The sequence below is a fragment of the Colobus angolensis genome, unplaced genomic scaffold (genome assembly GCF_000951035.1).
Source record: "Colobus angolensis palliatus isolate OR3802 unplaced genomic scaffold, Cang.pa_1.0 Scaffold163, whole genome shotgun sequence".
Classification (NCBI taxonomy): Eukaryota; Metazoa; Chordata; class Mammalia; order Primates; family Cercopithecidae; genus Colobus; species Colobus angolensis.
The window spans coordinates 6,917,089-6,935,618 of NW_012114744.1; the positions used below are offsets into that span (position 1 = coordinate 6,917,089).

At 39.3% G+C, this 18,530-nt stretch overlaps 1 protein-coding gene across 1 annotated transcript; it reads left to right on the top strand.

Moving 5' to 3' along the window:
- Positions 1-4,518: 4,518 nt before the first annotated feature.
- Positions 4,519-16,568, top strand: WNT16 (wingless-type MMTV integration site family, member 16). The gene is made up of 4 exons (XM_011937393.1): positions 4,519-4,904; positions 5,083-5,333; positions 7,199-7,485; positions 14,350-16,568. The coding sequence occupies exons 1-4, from the start codon at positions 4,810-4,812 to the stop codon at positions 14,812-14,814; spliced, it is 1,098 nt and encodes a 365-aa protein (XP_011792783.1). The 5' UTR covers positions 4,519-4,809; the 3' UTR covers positions 14,815-16,568.
- The last annotated feature ends 1,962 nt before the right edge of the window (positions 16,569-18,530 follow it).

The window sequence follows — 18,530 nt, forward strand, 5'->3', positions numbered from 1 at the left end:
CTTAAACAGTTTATACAGTACAATAAACTTCAGGTCTCACATGCTGTTGGTCAGTGAATATTTTGTCCTCTCTTCAGTCACGAAACAAAATATAATAAATAGGAAAGGAAGCTCCTGTTTGCTGCAAAAGAAATAAACAGTTTGAAATATGCAATTGTATACATGTTTATAATTGACCTTTTACTTCATTTATCAAGTCTAAATAGAGAGCATAATCCCCTCCAATGAGAGTAGAGTTGAATGCTTTATATTAATAGACATAAATTCAATTATGAAAGAGTCCCTCACTTTCATATGTCAGGATAAAATATCCGTAACTTCTTACATTCTCCAAATAAAATTTCATATGATCTGACAAGATTGTATTTTAAAATTCAACCATTTTAAATGATTTCTGCAATTAAAATAGGTTCATTTTCCTTGAAATCCAGAAGCAACAGTGAAGCTGGAGATATTAATACAAGATGGGGACCAAAAAACCCTGGCTATGCCACCTTGCAGACTGAACCATCCTTCAGGTAGACAAGGTCCTGCCAATGGCAAGGGTTTCTTCCTCCTGCAGTCCCCTAGCAAATGCAGTTTCCCCCTCCCCACCATGTGCACACACACACACACACACACACACACACACACACACACACGTACCACTCTCCTCCCTCCAGCCCTATGGCTGCTCCAGTAAGAGATTCAGATCTGAAAAAGAAATTTTGATAATTTTACAAATGAAAAAACTGAGAGTCAAAGTTGAAATGAGTAGTACACGATCATCACCGCGGCAGGGGCCCCAGTTACCCAACCCAGCCCAGTGCTCTTTCCACTGGCCCTCTCAGCCTGCAAAAACCACAGAGGGCAAAGCCAGAAAGATGGAAAGGCACCCATGCAGCTCACCACTTGCCTCAGGGAGACCATCTTCACGGGGCTTCTCAAAAGACCTCCCTAGGGTGGGTTTTGTTTATTTTCAGAGAACAAAACAACTTTTTAAATGTTTCAATGGAGAGATCTGTGAAATGTGATGCAAGAAACCATAGATGCCAGTAAAAATTTTGACCCAAAGACCCGATAATCTGAGTTTTAAGATTTGGGGATTTGATCGGGGAAAAAAAAATCTATATATATGTAACACCCAACATCTCTCTCTCTATACACATACACACACACACACACACACACACGTATATGTTTTGAATTAGGTTATGCAGCAGTATGTTGTAGTGAAAAAAACAAGGTCTTGGCCAGGTACCATGGATCCTGCCTATAATCCCAGCACTTTGGGAGGCTAAGGCAGGAGGATTGCTTGAGCCAGGAATTTGAGACCGGTCGGGGGAACATAAAGAGACCCCTGTCTCTACACAAAATAAAATATAATGGTGCACACTTGTAGTCCCAGCTACACAAGAGGCTGACAGGGAGGATCGCTTGCGCCTGGGAGTTGAGGCTGCAGTGAGCCATGATAGAGCCACTATACTCCAGCCTGGGCAATAGAGTGATACCTCATCTAAAAAAAAAAAAAAAAAAAAATGGAGGGTCCTCTAAAGGTTGATTGGTTTTTTTTTTGTTGTTGTTTTGTTTGTTTTTATTTTTTACGCTACTACTTATTAGCTGAGTAACCTTGAACAAGTTTCTTAATCTCCCCAAATTAATTTCCTCATCTGTAAAGTGAGTGTCAATTTTGTTTAGAGAAAGATGGAGAATGAGACAGAGACAGAGAGACAAACAAAGAGAGTAAGAGGGATTTGGGGGCGTATGGCAGCTCTCAGAACACGAAAGTTCACAATGCCTGGAACGAAATTATCATTCAAATGTCTGTTCACAGAATGAAAAGTCTGCTTCTTCAGCTGGGTCAGCTCCTAGAAATATGTCTCCTTTGCTTTGGAGATACAGACAGAATGACCCCTAAGGCTCTAGCCCATACAAAAAAGGTGCAAGACCACTCAGGCCCTAAAATTGTGTCTTGTGTTTGAAAATGTTTGACACAGTGGTCTCGGACTCTAAGGACAGAATACCCTCTGAGTGCACCCCAAAGACTTTATCTGGATGCCTAGATGGCACCCAGAATAATGATGAAGGTAACATTCAAGTGTCTGCTTCCCACTCTGATCCCCAAGAATGAAATAAGTAATCTTCCTTTGTGTGCTCACAGCACACCCTACCTCATACATTTATTGCACTGTATTTTAGCTGCCTACTCCCTTGTCTGTCTTGCCAAGTAGACTGTGAATTCCACAATCATTTGTAAGTGCTATCCCCACTTTCTAACCCACAATGGAGACTCAATATATATTTTTGATTTTTTGAAAAATCAAACACCTCTTTAAAGCATCTACCACTGTTGGCCCTAAAATCAGCCTAAGGTATGGATATTGCCCAGCACTCCCAACCCCAAGATTGCCTCCCCACCTCTAACTCCCCTTGAAATGAAATAAATACTCTAGTTCCAGCATTTAGGCCTCTTACATATCACTCAGGATGTTTCTCATAGTTAATCCACTTAATAAATTGTGTTCAGAAACAGGATCTCATGTACTAGGCCCAATGGCAGGGGTACAGCAGTGAATCCACCATGGTCCCTCTTGGAGAAGCTCACAGAATAAAGCAAGCTTGGATGAAGGCTCTGACTTTCAGAGAGGCCACTAGCCATTAGCCGAAATATTTCTGGATTAGTATCTATATCCTATCATCAACTTGACTCCTTGACTCTTTAAAATGTGGTTTTAGAACCTGGTACATAGTGTACACTCAATACACATTTGTTGGATAAGGAAGTGAGTGGGATAGGATTAAAATTTCAGTGAGCTTTTATTGCTCTATGCTGTTTGATTTAGGAGATAAGCAGCTAATGTTATCAAATCCTGTTTTTTTTTTGTTTTTTTTTTTTTGAGTCAGAGTCTCACTCTGTGCCATAGGCTGGAGTGCAGTGGCACTATCTCAGCTCACTGCAACCTCCACCTCCTGGTTTCAAGCAATTATCCTGTCTTAGCTTCCCGAGTAGCTGGGATTACAGGTGTGCACCACCACACCCAGCTAATTTTGTATTTTTAGTAGGGGCAGGGTTTCACCACATTGGCCATGCTGGTCTTGAACTCCTGATCTCAGGTGATCCACCCACCTTGGCCTCCAAAAGTGCTGGGATAACAGGTGTGAGCCACTGCACCTGGCCCCAAATCCTTTATTTAAGTAATTTTGGCTTTTGGCACCCAATGAGCTGATACATCCACCATAGGAATGTATTAACACTTCAAAAGATCTCTAAGGACAGATAACACTTCTTAGAAACATTTCTTGTGTCTAATTAGGTGAGGCAGGCTTTCCCAATACCACAGCTAAACATGTTGCCCTTGCCTTCAGATAACTCTGGGAGACCTTCCATCCTACAAAACACTGATTAACTAACCTTCCAAATCTGCCAGTCACTAGAAGACTTCCTGCTTCTGAACTATCTTTGGCTCCAGGGAGTAGTACCCTGCTAGATTCTTTTAATCTCCCTTACTGATCATCTAAACTTATTTTCTTTTACACTTGTGTATGGTTTATTTGCACAGTTGTGGGAAGAGATCTTGTCTTTATAAATTCCCACAGGACTAGGCACACAGCACGTGTTTAATAAGTACGTTTTTAAGAATGTGTCTTCCATGTATAGCCCTGCCCTGCAGGGACGCATCGGGTAGGTGGCAAAAGCGGTGCCCAATCCTAGGGAACTTTCAACTGAGGCTTGGGGAGAAGGGCCGGCACCCTCCCACCATGAGAATCGTAAGGTAGGACTGGAGAAAAAGGTCAGAGCACATCTCTCATGTACTCTAGAACTCTCCAGACAGCTCTCACTTTCTTTGGCCCCATCTTCTGCAGGGGACTTATAGCGTTCTTAGGGACGGCAGGAAATAAGACAAACAGGGAAAAGGAAATCACAGAGCACGATTTAAATATGGCAGATGAGATGCTAGACTGGAATCTTCTCTTTGGCTCAAAATAAATGCATACGTAAATGACAGTGATTGTAAGCCTGACAGCACTTCACCCACTCTCTAAAGTCTCCTGACAGTGGGACCTCAAGCAGGGGACTGGAAGGTCAATTTGTTTGGTACCAACTCTGACTCAAAAAGATTATTCTCCTGTGAGGTGAAGGAGAAGAAAAAAAGAAGGGCAGTGACATTTTCCAGCCACTACACCCAGAGGGTAACCCAGATGTTGGTGGGATGGGTGGGACTCATCAAACCCACGCTTTCCCCTAAGGTTGCTAAGACAGAAGCATCCTGTCAGTCTTCGGGTTGAATCAGCCCCACGACTACCCGCTCTAAGGAGACTGTGACAGCAAGAAAGGTCATGACACACCCGGGTGTGGACACGCTGTCCCTGAGGCCAGGGCCGGGGCGCCCCCCGCGGAGCCGCTCTCCACCAATGAGAGCCTCAGGTCCCGAGATGATGAGATGCGGGGCAGCTGCTCAGCCAATCAGGCGCCAGGCGCAGCCAGGGGGAGGAGATGGGAGGAGAGGCCGGGGGCGATGGAGACGCGGATACATCAACAGAAGTTTCTCACCTAGGAATGCGAGGGGCGCTCGCGCATCTCCTGCACATCTCCACCTCTGCGCAGGAAGAAAGCCCCAAAAGCAGCTCTCTCTACCTCTCCTACAGCTCCCTGCAAACGAGGGCGAAGCTGCTGAGAGCCCCTATCACTGCTGGCTTTTAATGTTGTATGCAAGGAGGAAGAGGGCGAGGGATAACTTGGTACTGGACAACTGACCTGCGGCCCGAAGGGCCTCTGGGGAGGGGGTGCAAAAGAGGAGCGGCTGGTCTCGGGGACTCCATGCGGGGGCCATGGACAGGGCGGCGCTCCTGGGACTGGCCCGCCTGTGCGCGCTGTGGGCAGCCCTGCTCGTGCTGTTCCCCTACGGAGCCCAAGGAAACTGGATGTGAGTATGAAGGTGGCAGGGACGCATCGGGTAGGTGGCAAAAGGGGTGCCCAATCCTAGGGAACTTTCCACTGAGGCTGGGGGAGAAGGGCGGGGACCCTGGGACGTGTGACCTAATTTTTCGGAAAACATCTGGGATTCGGGAGCGGCTTACTCTGCGGGCGGCCGTGTCTTACAGGTGGTTGGGCATTGCCTCCTTCGGGGTTCCAGAGAAGCTGGGCTGCGCCAATTTACCGCTGAACAGCCGCCAGAAGGAGCTGTGCAAGAGGAAGCCGTACCTGCTGCCGAGCATCCGAGAGGGCGCCCGGCTGGGCATTCAGGAGTGCAGGAGTCAGTTCAGACACGAGAGATGGAACTGCATGATCACCGCTGCCGCCACCACGGCTCCGATGGGCGCCAGCCCCCTCTTTGGCTACGAGCTGAGCAGCGGTGAGTCCTGGGACCTTAGGGGTTGTTGGGGGACGGAAGGCGGCAACTCCTCCACCGGTGCCTCCAAATAAAGTAAATAGCGCTATGTGGTCCTGTAGCTCTCTGAGTTCCAAAAGAGGCCCTTCAGTGCACGGGGATTGAGAGCTACAGAGGCCAGACCTGGGGAGCAGGTGCGAGCTTGGAGGGAGGTGACTCCCCAGGTCCAGAGAGGAGCGCTCGGGGCTGGAGCTCTTCCTCTTTCCTGCGGTGCCCCGCCAGAGTTGGAAAAAAAACTCTAATTCTCCTAGCCCGCCGACCCCCTCGGACCCCGTAGCGCCCCCCTACGTGGGTGACCAGCTGGAGAAACATGATGTCGGCAGCGGGGAATGCGGCTGCCGCATCTGCTTTGATTTAACCAACTCCGCTGCGCACCAAGTCCTGGACAAGTGGCTAATTGCAGCGAAGCCCCACCTTTATTGGCTCCTATGAGCACCGAGTTGACAGCATAATGGTGATTTTTAAAGCGACTGTCCGTGACCACCCAACGTGCGGCAAACCTGAGCAGGACCACTTGTGCGCTCCTCGTTTCTTTGGCCTTTCTATCTCTTCCCTCCTCGGCGCACTCCCGCGGCGCGGGAAGCTGCAGGAAAACAAAGTTCTGCTTCCACGTGCGTAGTGACTTGGTAAGGATAAAGGTACAGGGAGCCAGGATTGTTCCTGGAATATCAGCAGATCCAAAGAATGTTCGGACTGGGGCGCTGAAAGATGCGCTGTCGTTTTTCATGTTCATTTCCGTTCCCCCTCCGCCTTTGACCCTTCTCCACGGAGTCCCTGCGCGCACCCCCGCCGAGCTGCGCACCTCCCCCGCGGCGTTTTGGCCGTCACGCCCTTCCGAAGGAGCCCTGGCCCCCGTAGAGAGAGAGAAAAAAAAGAGAGAGAGAGAAAGAGAAAGAAATAAAGAGAAAATAGATGTGTTCTTCACAGTTGCTGAAATGCATCAGCTGTTGAAAAGGTTTATTGGACAACGGGCATGAAACTGTTTCTACTCCAAACTAAACATCTGGAAAGAAAAAAAAAAAGTCGCCTGCTGATTCCCTTCTAGTCCACTTTATTAATATTTAAATGGACTTTAATTTTCAAAGATTTTAGCTCAAACTCTACTGCAGGTGTGCTAAATGCATCATTTTCAATATGCAATATTTTTAATAGAATTACGTTTTTGCTAGTGATATTTTAATTATCTTACCTTCCGTTGCCTTAAGACTGTAAGAGGACTAGCTAATACTATATAAAAGGTTTAACCGTTTCATGTTAACGTGAGATTAATCTTTAATGTGAAAGTATACCGCACCGTTTACTAATTGCTTTGGTCTTTCCTTAATTTTAATTTTCATTCTGACACGTATTATTTATGCAGATAAATCACACCAAAATGTTCAGCTTGTGTTCTGTGAGAGCACATTTTAAATTTAAAAAGAAGAGTAGTCTAGTTTTCTTTGGGTGTTGTATTACCGTTTACAGTATCTATGCAAAGAATTTTTAATTCAGTATGTATTACTGAGCTGTGACTGTCAACTATGCACTGAACTGGGTGCAAACACACATTTCAAATTTAAAAAATAAAGAGATGATTTTAAGGTAAAGGGATAATGTATGACCATGTAGAATATGACAATCTGTTTAAGTGGAATACTGAAAATTAATATTGCTTTTTAAGAGACTAGAACAAGAGCAAATCTTCCTTTCTAAATGTGTACTCGTTAAAGCATCCATTGTAAGCAACTGAAAAATTACTTGTTTAGTAAGATGATGAGTAGGAGGCTTTGTTCTGAACATAAACAGAGAGTTGCCTGGGTCTCTAATTTAGCAATTTATATTTTTTCTAGGCACCAAAGAGACAGCATTTATTTATGCTGTGATGGCTGCAGGCCTGGTGCATTCTGTGACCAGGTCATGCAGTGCAGGCAACATGACAGAGTGTTCCTGTGACACCACCTTGCAGAACGGCGGCTCAGCAAGTGAAGGATGGCACTGGGGGGGCTGCTCCGATGATGTCCAGTATGGCATGTGGTTCAGCAGAAAGTTCCTAGATTTTCCCATCAGAAACACCACGGGCAAAGAAAACAAAGTACTATTAGCAATGAACCTACATAACAATGAAGCTGGAAGGCAGGTATGTATTAGAAAATGGAATAATCAAAATTCGGTGCCTTTAGGTAAATAACTAGGATTACACATCCGGATGTAACTGTCCAAATGACTTAAAAACCAAACACTGGCAGCCCTCAAGTGGGATCCTGAAAATCAATATTGTTTTTAAAAGACTACAGCAGTAGAAAATTATCCTTTCTAAATAAGTATGCATTAAAGCATCCATAGTAAGCAATGGAAAAATTCCTTCTCTGGTAAGAGGATGAATAGGAGGCTTTGATTAGAATAAATACATATGCATGTGTGTGTGTATGTGTATATATATATTCACGTTTGCATATATATTACATGTGTGTAATATATATGTATATATATACTCTTTCATGAATATGTACTAACCACAATTTTGGTTCTCTGATATGAGTTAAACCATGTTATAGGATGTGTTTGTGGCTGTATACTGTGTATCTCTAAAACTTTAATTATAATATAATAGATGCACAATGCCTGTAGGGTTCATTGGTTCTACCCGCTTAGTTGTGGAGCCAGAATAGGGTCTACAGTGTATGCCTTTCTAATAGGACTGAGTCAAATTTCATTTTCCCCAATTTGAATTTTTATTATGTTTTCAAAAATCTACTTTTTAGTAGATAGATGGCAATGGCTCCTAACCACGTTGTCAGTTTTGTACTTACCTTTTTCTAGAAAACATTCTTAGGGAATGCATACCCTTAACTAATATTTTTTGTAAAGGAAAGACTTTTTTTTAAGGGTAGTTATTTTATCATAAAGCAATGTAGGTTAATTTTTAAAATTCATAAATACTCCTAAGTGTAAAGAAGCTATAGATACATTAAATCTATACATACTTTAAAATATCGGTATCTTAAAGATACAGAGGAGGTACATTTGAAGAACTGCTATGTAATTAACATCTTTTATGAATTCTACATTTTTATACTATTTTCTTAAAATGCATCATTCTTGTAGCTAAATTCGACTTATACATATTCATGTTAGTGAGTATTGACACAATAAAGTTTGAGTTCTACAACATAATTGACTTAGTTGGCAATTCATAGTGACTTTTCTAAAGAGTCTAAATCTTTTATATGAATATATATTTTCTATGTTGCAATAAACTTTTTCAGGACAGGAATATTAGCACATATCATATATTTTTCTAAATATTCAATAACTTATAAAGGTCCAAAAGTTATTATTGCAATTTGCCACATTCTTCTGAAATAAATAAAACAAGTTGCCATATCTCTTAGGAATCTTAAAAGTATATGTTGCATTTGTTTTCCATTTTTGGAAAGTGAATAAATAGAACCTATTTAGAATAGTTACAAGTTACCTCCAGTTTTCTTTACTTAGTCCATTTAAAATACAAAAACAGAAAAGTCAGTAAATATATCACCGTAAGACTTCAAATTCAAATCTGAATTTTAATTCAATTTAAATATTTAATTCAAAATAGCAAAATAGAAAGTAGGCATGTCAGTAAATAGCTATGTAACCTTTATGTATTTTTGTTTCTAAAAATTTTAAAGTTACTTTATTTCACTAGAATAACTCTTGCCCAAAACCATAGTTATGCACATGTCTCTTACTCTTAAGGTTTTACATTTTTAAAAAAATGAGTGAGATGTTGCTTCAATATAAATATTATCCAATAAGGGAATTTTTATTATTTCTAGCATATTAATTTTAAAAAATATGTTCTTAAAACTCTGGAGTTAAAATTAGAGATAAGATTATTCAAATTAATATATTTTTAAAACAAGGAAACAAATACATGAGTGTTTGTTATCAACAGACCTTAAATCTCCTTTAGCCATTTTTTAAGTAAATTTGGTAGAGATTTTTAATAAACTAGAAATTCAGAACACAAAAACTCATGTTGTGATTGATTCTCTTAAATAAAATCATCCTGGGACCTATAAAAAACCCTAAAGCATTCTAAAATATATTTTTATTGGTAACATTCGGCAGCTATTTGGTTTTATTTTATACTGTGTGTTTTTCAAATTAGGTAGTAATATTCCTCTCTGTAACTGTTAATATTAATCTTAAACTCTTATTTATATTCTGAGTTTATTAAAAACACACTTCCTATTCACCATTAATTTTAATCCATTTTTGTTGGCAAAAATAGTTTTCTAACATTACCTAGGTTCTTGCTATTATTCTAACTGACTTGAAAACAATTCAATTTATGCATATATGTACATTTTGTGTAAATCTCTGAGTTTTCTCTACTGAATCATTTTTTCACATTGTTCATTTTTGGTTCATATTGTTTCACATTTAGATGAAATCCTAAAATATTAGAAAACATTTACTTGGCTATTTGGTAGGTACTATGCTGGTGTTTTTCTTGTTGTTTTTATTTTCTCATGAGGTATTATAATTCGACATAGTTTTGCATTTTTCTTTCTATTGGTGGCAAAAACAAACAAACAAACAAAAAAACACCATAAAAGAAGTTTCCTGGTTATTGTCTAACATGGACGAGCAATCAAGTCAGTTTTTTCAACACTGGCAATTAGGATTTTAATCTGATAGGCATATTCTTCTGAGTAAAATCCAGGTCTGTATTCAATTGAGTTGATTTTCTTAGCCTCAAAATCACAAACTCAAAATGTAGGAAAGCGTTCAGAGAAATGTGGGTACTGGCGCTTAGTAGTACTGTGAGCAGGATAGATGATTTTCTAACCGCTAACCTTAAATACTCTGATTCCCACTTGGTTTCTGACACCATTCCTAAAGTTATGACTCCAAGAATAATGTTGCCGAATGGTGATTGGCTAACAGAATGATGTGATGTCTTCCAGGGGCAGAACTTCTGGGAATAATGTGACTTGGAATATTTATGGGTATTTCTTTTGGTGTGCTTAAAATATTTCCATTCTTCCCATGTCCACCTCATAAACTTTTAAGTTTCTCTACCCCATAATTTGTTTTATGATGAGTAACTCGACAAAGTGGGAAGGGCTCAATCCCAAACTTTCATTGACCTATTCCAAGAATATTTATAAGTAGTTGAACAACACATAGTGTTTTGCTTTTCAGTAGGTTCGAATATATTTTTGGACAGAAAGGGACAAAATGGGTCAGAGGAACAGGAATCCTACGTACACCCATCCAACCTCATGTCGCAGTTTTTATAAAAACTTAGATCATCTGATAGTTGAGAAAATGAAATGTTAGTCACAAAACGTTCCACAACAATTTTCTGGCCATTTTTGTAAAATTCGGACAAAGTAATTTACTGAAAAACAATCACCAACTGCCACATTACCTCTGAGTCAAAATTGTGGAACCCATCAGTTCTTAAACCACTTCTCAAGCAGTTTCTATGTTTACATTAAGTATTAATGATGCATCTTTCCTATTTCACTTCATTAGAAATTTATCAAACCAAAACTTACACAAGGAATCCAGTAGATTAAATGCTACCCTCCTGATTGCTCTGACATAGTTTAAAAATATTCCACCAAAATGTGCACATCTGTTTGCAATAGTTAACAAAACATTCCTCTGTTAATATCGTTATAAACCTTAACAACTCAACTAGAGTAGAGAAAGGAATTTTCTCATAACCACACAGCACTCATTCCTTTGCTATTCTCTTATGTTCCTATTAGCAGAAAATGATGGTGATATCGCTGTAATTCAGAATGACTATTTAACATTAATTAAGAATCCTGGAGGAAAATCTCCAGAATACACTTTTTGGGGGAACGTTCGTGCAATTTCCTTAAATATACTTGCATTTTCCACTTTTATTTTTCCTTATTCTACTAAAATTATCCTGATGCATATAAATACCTTATATTATTTATCACCAGCTTTACTCATGTAAGACAAACGTTTTAACCGGACTTTTTCTGTAAAATTGAAATAATAAGTAACTGCTTATTAACTAGCTACTATGTGCAACAAATTTCGTCCTCTAAAACTGAATCAGATAAAATACTTATTAAAATGTGCTCTGAGAAGCAGAATTCTAATTCTGTAGAATTAAACTTTGTGTATGTGTGTGTGTTTATCTGTCCTTGAATTTTGCATTGCTTTCTTCTAATTCCAGATTGTCCAAATTCTTTCCTTGGAGTATTATGGGGGTATAATATTTTAAATTCCATGTCAGGTTATTATTTTTTCCCTTGAAGTTCATTTATGTTTCTGTCCTAGAATATATAGATAGATAGATAAATAGATATACCTATAAATAGAATATTCTAAGAATATGTATATACCTCTATAGATGTTCAAAGATACAAAAATAGTATGTATCATATATAATAAAGATATTATTTCTTTTATTATGTTTATTGTTAGGGACACCTATAATTCAGAGGTAATAGAATAAAACTCTTTAAATTGTCATCACTGAAAAATTATAAATTCCATGAATGTATGCAAAAGGGCTAATTTTCTAGGAGAGAAACCTTTCTGTAATTTCAATAAGAATTCAGCAGGTGATGTAACTGAATGTGAAAATCAGTCTCTCTTTTTATCCTTCATCATGATGTAGTGCGTAACTTTCGTAGAATAATACTATTGTGGATGGGGCTAAAGCTAAGGAATTGAAAGAGAGAGCCCAGCCGGCTCAAAACAATACCATTAACCTCTTAGCAGTGACACGTGTTTAAGAAGGTGGTTTTTATTACTCCCTCTTGATTCAGTTTACCAACAGAGGATGAGATAAAACTGTTCAAGCGAGCTGGACCAATTATTCAATAAGTATTTGATGAGCACCTACTCTGTCCCTCATGCTGTACAAATTGGCAGCATCTTACATGATGTCTGAAGTGGCTAATAAAAGAAAAAGTTGGCTCCTCAGTCATGATGCAGGGGAGAAACAGCTTTAAATCACTAAGTGATGATTGTAAAGAAGGCTGATCAACTTAAACATGGAAACATACATTGTTATGTTTTTAGTGTTCTTTGGACAATTGTGTTTTGTCATTACCCAGCACTGATTAAGCTTTTCCTGGTAACCTTTGGGAGCTTAAAATTTGAACAAAGGTAGGCAGATCACATTTATCTGAACATTTTATTGCCCAGAAATGTTTTAAAGAATTGAGGGTTTTGTGAATATGAAATGCCATAAATTTAAAGAAATAAGCCTCTGTGTCATACTTTATAAATTGCTGTCATACAATCGCAGGACACCTTTTGCCCTGGGTTAAGAAGAAATAGATACATCTATTGGTTTCTTAGTTTTCTGAATTCAAAAAAAGGCTTATGTGCACTACTAAGAAATATCAGGCATTGCATAAATCAATACCATATGCTCTTATTTAAGGTTGCAAATGTTATTATTTGTGTGTAATATTGTCTCATTAGATAGTTCAGACATTTTTAAAATTTGTTTGAAAACATAATATTTCTGCAAACGTGTCAATGTCAGCTTTGGTACAAAATAGCAAAGTGTAGACCCCTGTCATTTTATTGTTTTGATAAGAATTGTAAGTGGAATTTAAACTGTGAGGTTTTTCCTTTCTTTGGTAAGATTACATACATAATTTCCAAGTTATTGAATGGATGGATCCATCTTTCATTTTACCCAGCATGTTGACAGAACGTCAACTCCACAGCTAGCCCTGACGATTTATTAATCTGTTCTGCCATCGTCTGGGGATTGAAGGAAGCTATGCTGGCTAGCCTGGTATGTAAGAGATTAGAGTCCCAAACTTTTGAAATCTCTATATTGTTTTTGCACCCTTAGCCTTACTGGAAATGTTTATCTCAACTCTAACTGTACCTTCTTTTTCAGAGAAAGGGGCTTTTATTGAGACCTTAGTGTGTGCCAGGCATTGGACTATTACAAATATATGTAGTTTCATTTAATTTCTTAGTCTGTTTCAACTGAACTTAGCACTTATAATTGAAAAAATTACATACACATTATCCCCTTTTCCATGCTAGGATAGTGCTACTGATTCATTGAGGATAGGGCTTGTGATTTGAATTAATTTTCCAGAAAAGGAGAATTTGCTGGGGGGCGCCACCATACTGTAGCCCCTTCTCCTTTTGACCAACTAAACCAGATTTGTCATAGTTTCTCATGTGGCCTGGAACCAGAAGATAGCATAGTTCACCACCTCCACCCCTCCCTTTGTATGTAACTGACTTTCATAGTGATCAAACTTGAGAACTCTCAATTGAATCAATAGGTCTCATCCCTGGATGCTCATTAAAATAATCTCAGCAGCTTTGTGAAAGTCCCATGGCTTGGACACCCCACCGCCAGCCCAACCAATGAGATCAGAATCTGAGAGGTTTCAGCACTGGTTATTTGTAAAGTTCCATGATGTTTCTATGCACCATGAGAGCTGAGGGTAACTTCTCTCTCAGTGCTTTTCAAATTTTAATGACAATCTTGTTAAAATGCAGCTTTTGGTTCTGTAGGTCTGGAGTGGGGCCTGAGAGTCTGCATTTCTCACAAGTGGTGCTGGTGTTGCTAGTCCCTGAGCTGTATTCTGAGTAACAAGGTGTTGAATGGTATCAGGAACACACAGGCATGCATGAGCATCCTGCCACATTCAAAATTAGACCAGGGATTAGAAATAGAAATCATTTCCTTTTGTTATCACAGATAATCTCCAATAATAGTCTGGTCCACTACTTTAAATACAGCTTGGAAAGGTTTGCTCTGAAGGGTCAAGAAATTTGGACAAAACATTTGGGACAAAAACAAAAGGACAAAACATCTGAAGCCTACGCAATTTTAAAGATCATTTATGTTCAAAACCATCATTTTTATTCAAGAGGAAATACAGCCAGAAAGTTAACTGATTAGATTAACTGTGCTTCTGTTGTTGAGTAAAACACTTTATGATTGATAGTTGAACGCGATTACTGTTGGTTTCAGGCCGTCGCCAAGTTGATGTCAGTAGACTGCCGCTGCCACGGAGTTTCCGGCTCCTGTGCTGTGAAAACATGCTGGAAAACCATGTCTTCTTTTGAAAAGATTGGCCATTTGTTGAAGGATAAATATGAAAACAGTATCCAAATATCAGACAAAATAAAGAGGAAAATGCGCAGGAGAGAAAAAGATCAGAGGAAAATACCAATCCACAAGGATGATCTGCTGTATGTTAATAAGTCTCCCAACTACTGTGTAGAAGATAAGAAACTGGGAATCCCAGGGACACAAGGCAGAGAATGCAACCGTACATCAGAGGGTGCAGATGGCTGCAACCTCCTCTGCTGTGGCCGAGGTTACAACACCCACGTGGTCCGGCACGTGGAGAGGTGTGAGTGTAAGTTCATCTGGTGCTGCTATGTCCGTTGCAGGAGGTGTGAAAGCATGACTGATGTCCACACTTGCAAGTAACCTACTCCATCCAGCCTTGGACAAGATGCCTCAGCAATACACAATGGCATTGCAACCAGAGGGGTGCCCCTCCCTGTGCAGCTAGTAAAGTTGACTCTTGCAGTGGAATCCCCAGAACCTTGGACCTCTCTGAGAGTTTCCCTTACCTGATCGACATGTTTTCCTTTAACTGATCAACCCATTGATCGTGTGGATTTCTTGGGATTCTAATGTTGAAAAGGTTTATATTCACCTTTTAGTGATTTGGGGAATATGTATTGACATACGAGGAAGATAATCTGTTTCCTAAGCAAGAAATAACAGGAAAGATCCCTCATGCCAGGAGGCCTGCCACACTCAGGATAAGATCCTTGAATATGGAACTTAGTTACAGGACTCAATAATGGTGGGTGAACATTAGTCATTTTTAAAAGACACCTCTTATAGCAATAAGGAGACATTGACATGAATCTCATTTATTCTCTCAGTATTTTAATTGAAGAAATCATACTGCTTGTGCGTAGACAGAAGATGTTGAAAAGTTAACATAAGCATTGGGTGCTGACTTACCCTTTCATGCATTTCCAAAGAAAGGATTCCAAAGAAAGAATCTTCTTAAGTGATACAATATCCCTAAAAAAATGGTCGTTACAGACTTTTAGTGACAAAGAAACAATATGTAAAAAGTAAAATGAATGATTTAGATTTTAAGTGCCTTTTCACTGGGAGAATCTGGAAAACCCTCCATAAGATATATAGCAATCTTTGATCTTTAGATTCATACTTTTATCACAGACCAGTTTCAACTGTTAAAAACCCATCTCTGAGATACTAGGGGGGAGGATCCTGAAATGTGGGAAAAGTAGAGGTAAATAGTGGAGGTAAAAATACAATTTCATACATTGTAAAGAAAAGCACCCCTTAAATGTGTAAAGACAGTGTTTTGTATAGTGTTTTGTTTAAAAGGTTTCGATTTTGTAAATACAGTACTTAAGTTATATGATCTATATTACAACATTTATTGACAAAGCCCAAGAACTAAGGCAGTAAAATTATCTCATAAATAAGATTAGCTTCTTTTTTTTTTCATACTACTAACGCTATTTTTTTGGACATCGAAGAGAATTTAACTTAGCAGTTAGTTATATGGATGTGTATTTCTTGCTAAAATGACAGTTTTACATGTTATAGATTAAAATATGTTGCAAAATATCAAAAATTGTGTTATTTCAGCAGTAAGGTTAATTGAATTCTCTTTTCACATTAGTTATGCTTAACTCATAAGGTTATTATAATAAATTATATTAGTAAAAGTCTTAACTGGAAAAATTGAAATCAGAATAGTGATCAGTTTGATTTGATATCCTGCATATTTATTATATTTTATGTAATGCTGCATTTCTATTTGAGTGTTGAGTGGTCTTTCTTGTTTTAATATTCATGCGTGTATATTCATCATATTTTACAAGGTTCCCGGTAAAAATTACAGGGCTCTATTTAAGGTTGTATTTTAATGTAAATGCTTATGTTTTTATGAATTGTTAAATATTTCAGTATTATATAGAAAAAATAGATTTTCTAAATTCAGAATGGACAAAGAGAATATTCATTTTCTTATTAATAAGATAAAGAAATGTTTCCCTGCCCTACCGTCTTCATTCTATTTCTCTTTAATTTTATTCACTGAGACAGAGAAGCAATTTTTGAAAAACAGCAAACCCATGGAAAATGTCTCAGGTCTAATATTAAAATCAAGACTAAGCATTTAACTGTGATCGTAACGTTTGACAAAGTTATTATTTACTAAATGAGAGACACAGAAATGGCAAATGTATGAATATAGTGCATGTTTAAAAGTGGTTTTCCAGTCTTTAGCATCCATTGAATAGAATAATCTGAAAATAGACACTCTCTCCTGCCTGTTTTTTCAAAGTAAATCTATTTATCTTCTTTGAACATAATCACCCATTTTAAAAAAACAGAAGACTGTAGTGTCTATTAACAACCAATTGCTTCTATTAATTAGAAAACCTTTCATAATTACCTTATCAACTGACTGTGAGAATCAGGCAGCCTTTAATTTACAAACACTTGATTACTGTTCAGCCATTCCTTTAAAACAGTGATGCTAATTCTGGCACCTCTCTCTGGGATGCCTAAGCAAAAACTCTTCCTAACTCCAAACCTGTATCTTTGGGTTCTTCTTTTCTTCTTACCTTTGGTATCACCATGGAAGCCATCCTTATATTTCTCACCGGTCTTTTTCATTTTCTTTTTTTTAAGACAGTCTCATTCTGTTACTCAGGCTGGAGTGCAGTGGCCCGATCTTGGCTCACTGCAACATCTGCCTTCTGGGTTCAAGCAATTGTCCTGCTTCAGCCTCCCAAGTAGCTGGGATTACAGGCATGTGCCACCACGACTAGCTAATTTTTGTATTTTTAGTAGAGACGGAGTTTCACCATGTTGGCCAGGCTGATCTGAAACTCTTGATCTCAAGTGATCCACCCACCCTGGCCTCTCAAAGTGTTGGGATTACAGGTGTGAGCTACGGTGCCCGGCCATCACCTGTCTTATTGGCTGACAGCCTGCTCTTAGCCCATTTCCATCCCACTCCCAGTCATGGTAGAGGTAGCACCATGGTGCTCCTGGGAACACAATTCTGGGACCCAGTGTCTCCTATCTAGTCTAAACCACATTGCCTGCATTCACTAGGGCCCCTTATGTTGCAAGTAATGGAAAACTCAACCCAGACTGATTTAAACATTAAATGTGTTGACTCAGTAACTAAAAACTCCAAATTTGTGACTGGTTCAGGGGAAGCTTGATCCATAAGTTCACACCATATTCCCTGGGCTCAGGTCTCTCTATCTCTTTAGGCTGGCTACTAGCCAAGTCTTCTACTTCAGGGTCTACGCAGTGCTGTGTCCCAACCTCTTCCAAACTCTCCCACCCCCAACATCTCCCGGCTCTCTACTTTTCTTAGCAATATGGCTGCAATGCTTCCAGACCTCACATTCTCCTACCTATCACTCATTCTAAGGAAAGAGGGGTCCCATCCTCAAGAAAAGAGGTTCTTTCCTGGTTTGCTCACACAGATGGAAAGAAAACCTTTTCCTTCTCAGAGGGTTCAGCAAAGGTCTTCTGAGTCTCAATGGTTCTAATTGATTAAATGTGCCTCTCTGAAAAAATCACCATGACCATTGGGAGTTTTGGGTAAGCCGTAGCTACATTGATCCATTTTAAGGCCATCATGACCCTGGAAGTGGAAGTGGGATTCCCCGGAACTAAAATTACACAGCGTGAGAATACAGAGGGGAGTGGTTTTCCTAAAGGAAACCAGGGTGTTATGTTACAGTAAGGAGTACCTGGGTGCTGGGCATCAAAGATATTATATGTCTTAGTACTAGTGAGTTGTTTAGGAGACAGTTTTTGGTATCACATGGAGCTCACCCCAGACAAAGCAAGCCATAAGCACTGGGGATTATGTATGTGGGTACGAAGTGCTTTGATTTGTTTAAATACCTTGCATAATGTTAAAGGGCGAAGGGAGGTGCTCCAGTGGATTATTTTTCAATTTAGGAGTTCAACTTCTTTGTAAATTTGGAACTGCCTAATAAAGGCAATGGTAAGAGGCAATGATTCATCCTGAAACGAAGTCAAGAAAAACATATTAAACGATATTATCTGTAACATCTGGATTAGGAAGTTGAATAATTTTCCTGATAACAGTACTTTAT

Bases quoted from the DNA above. Each gene is read 5' to 3' on its own strand.
- WNT16 (XM_011937393.1), top strand. From the start codon at position 4,810: ATGGACAGGGCGGCGCTCCTGGGACTGGCCCGCCTGTGCGCGCTGTGG. The intron at 4,905-5,082 runs GTGAGTATGAAG...CGTGTCTTACAG, and splicing joins GGAGCCCAAGGAAACTGGAT to GTGGTTGGGCATTGCCTCCT. The intron at 7,486-14,349 runs GTATGTATTAGA...TGTTGGTTTCAG, and splicing joins ACAATGAAGCTGGAAGGCAG to GCCGTCGCCAAGTTGATGTC.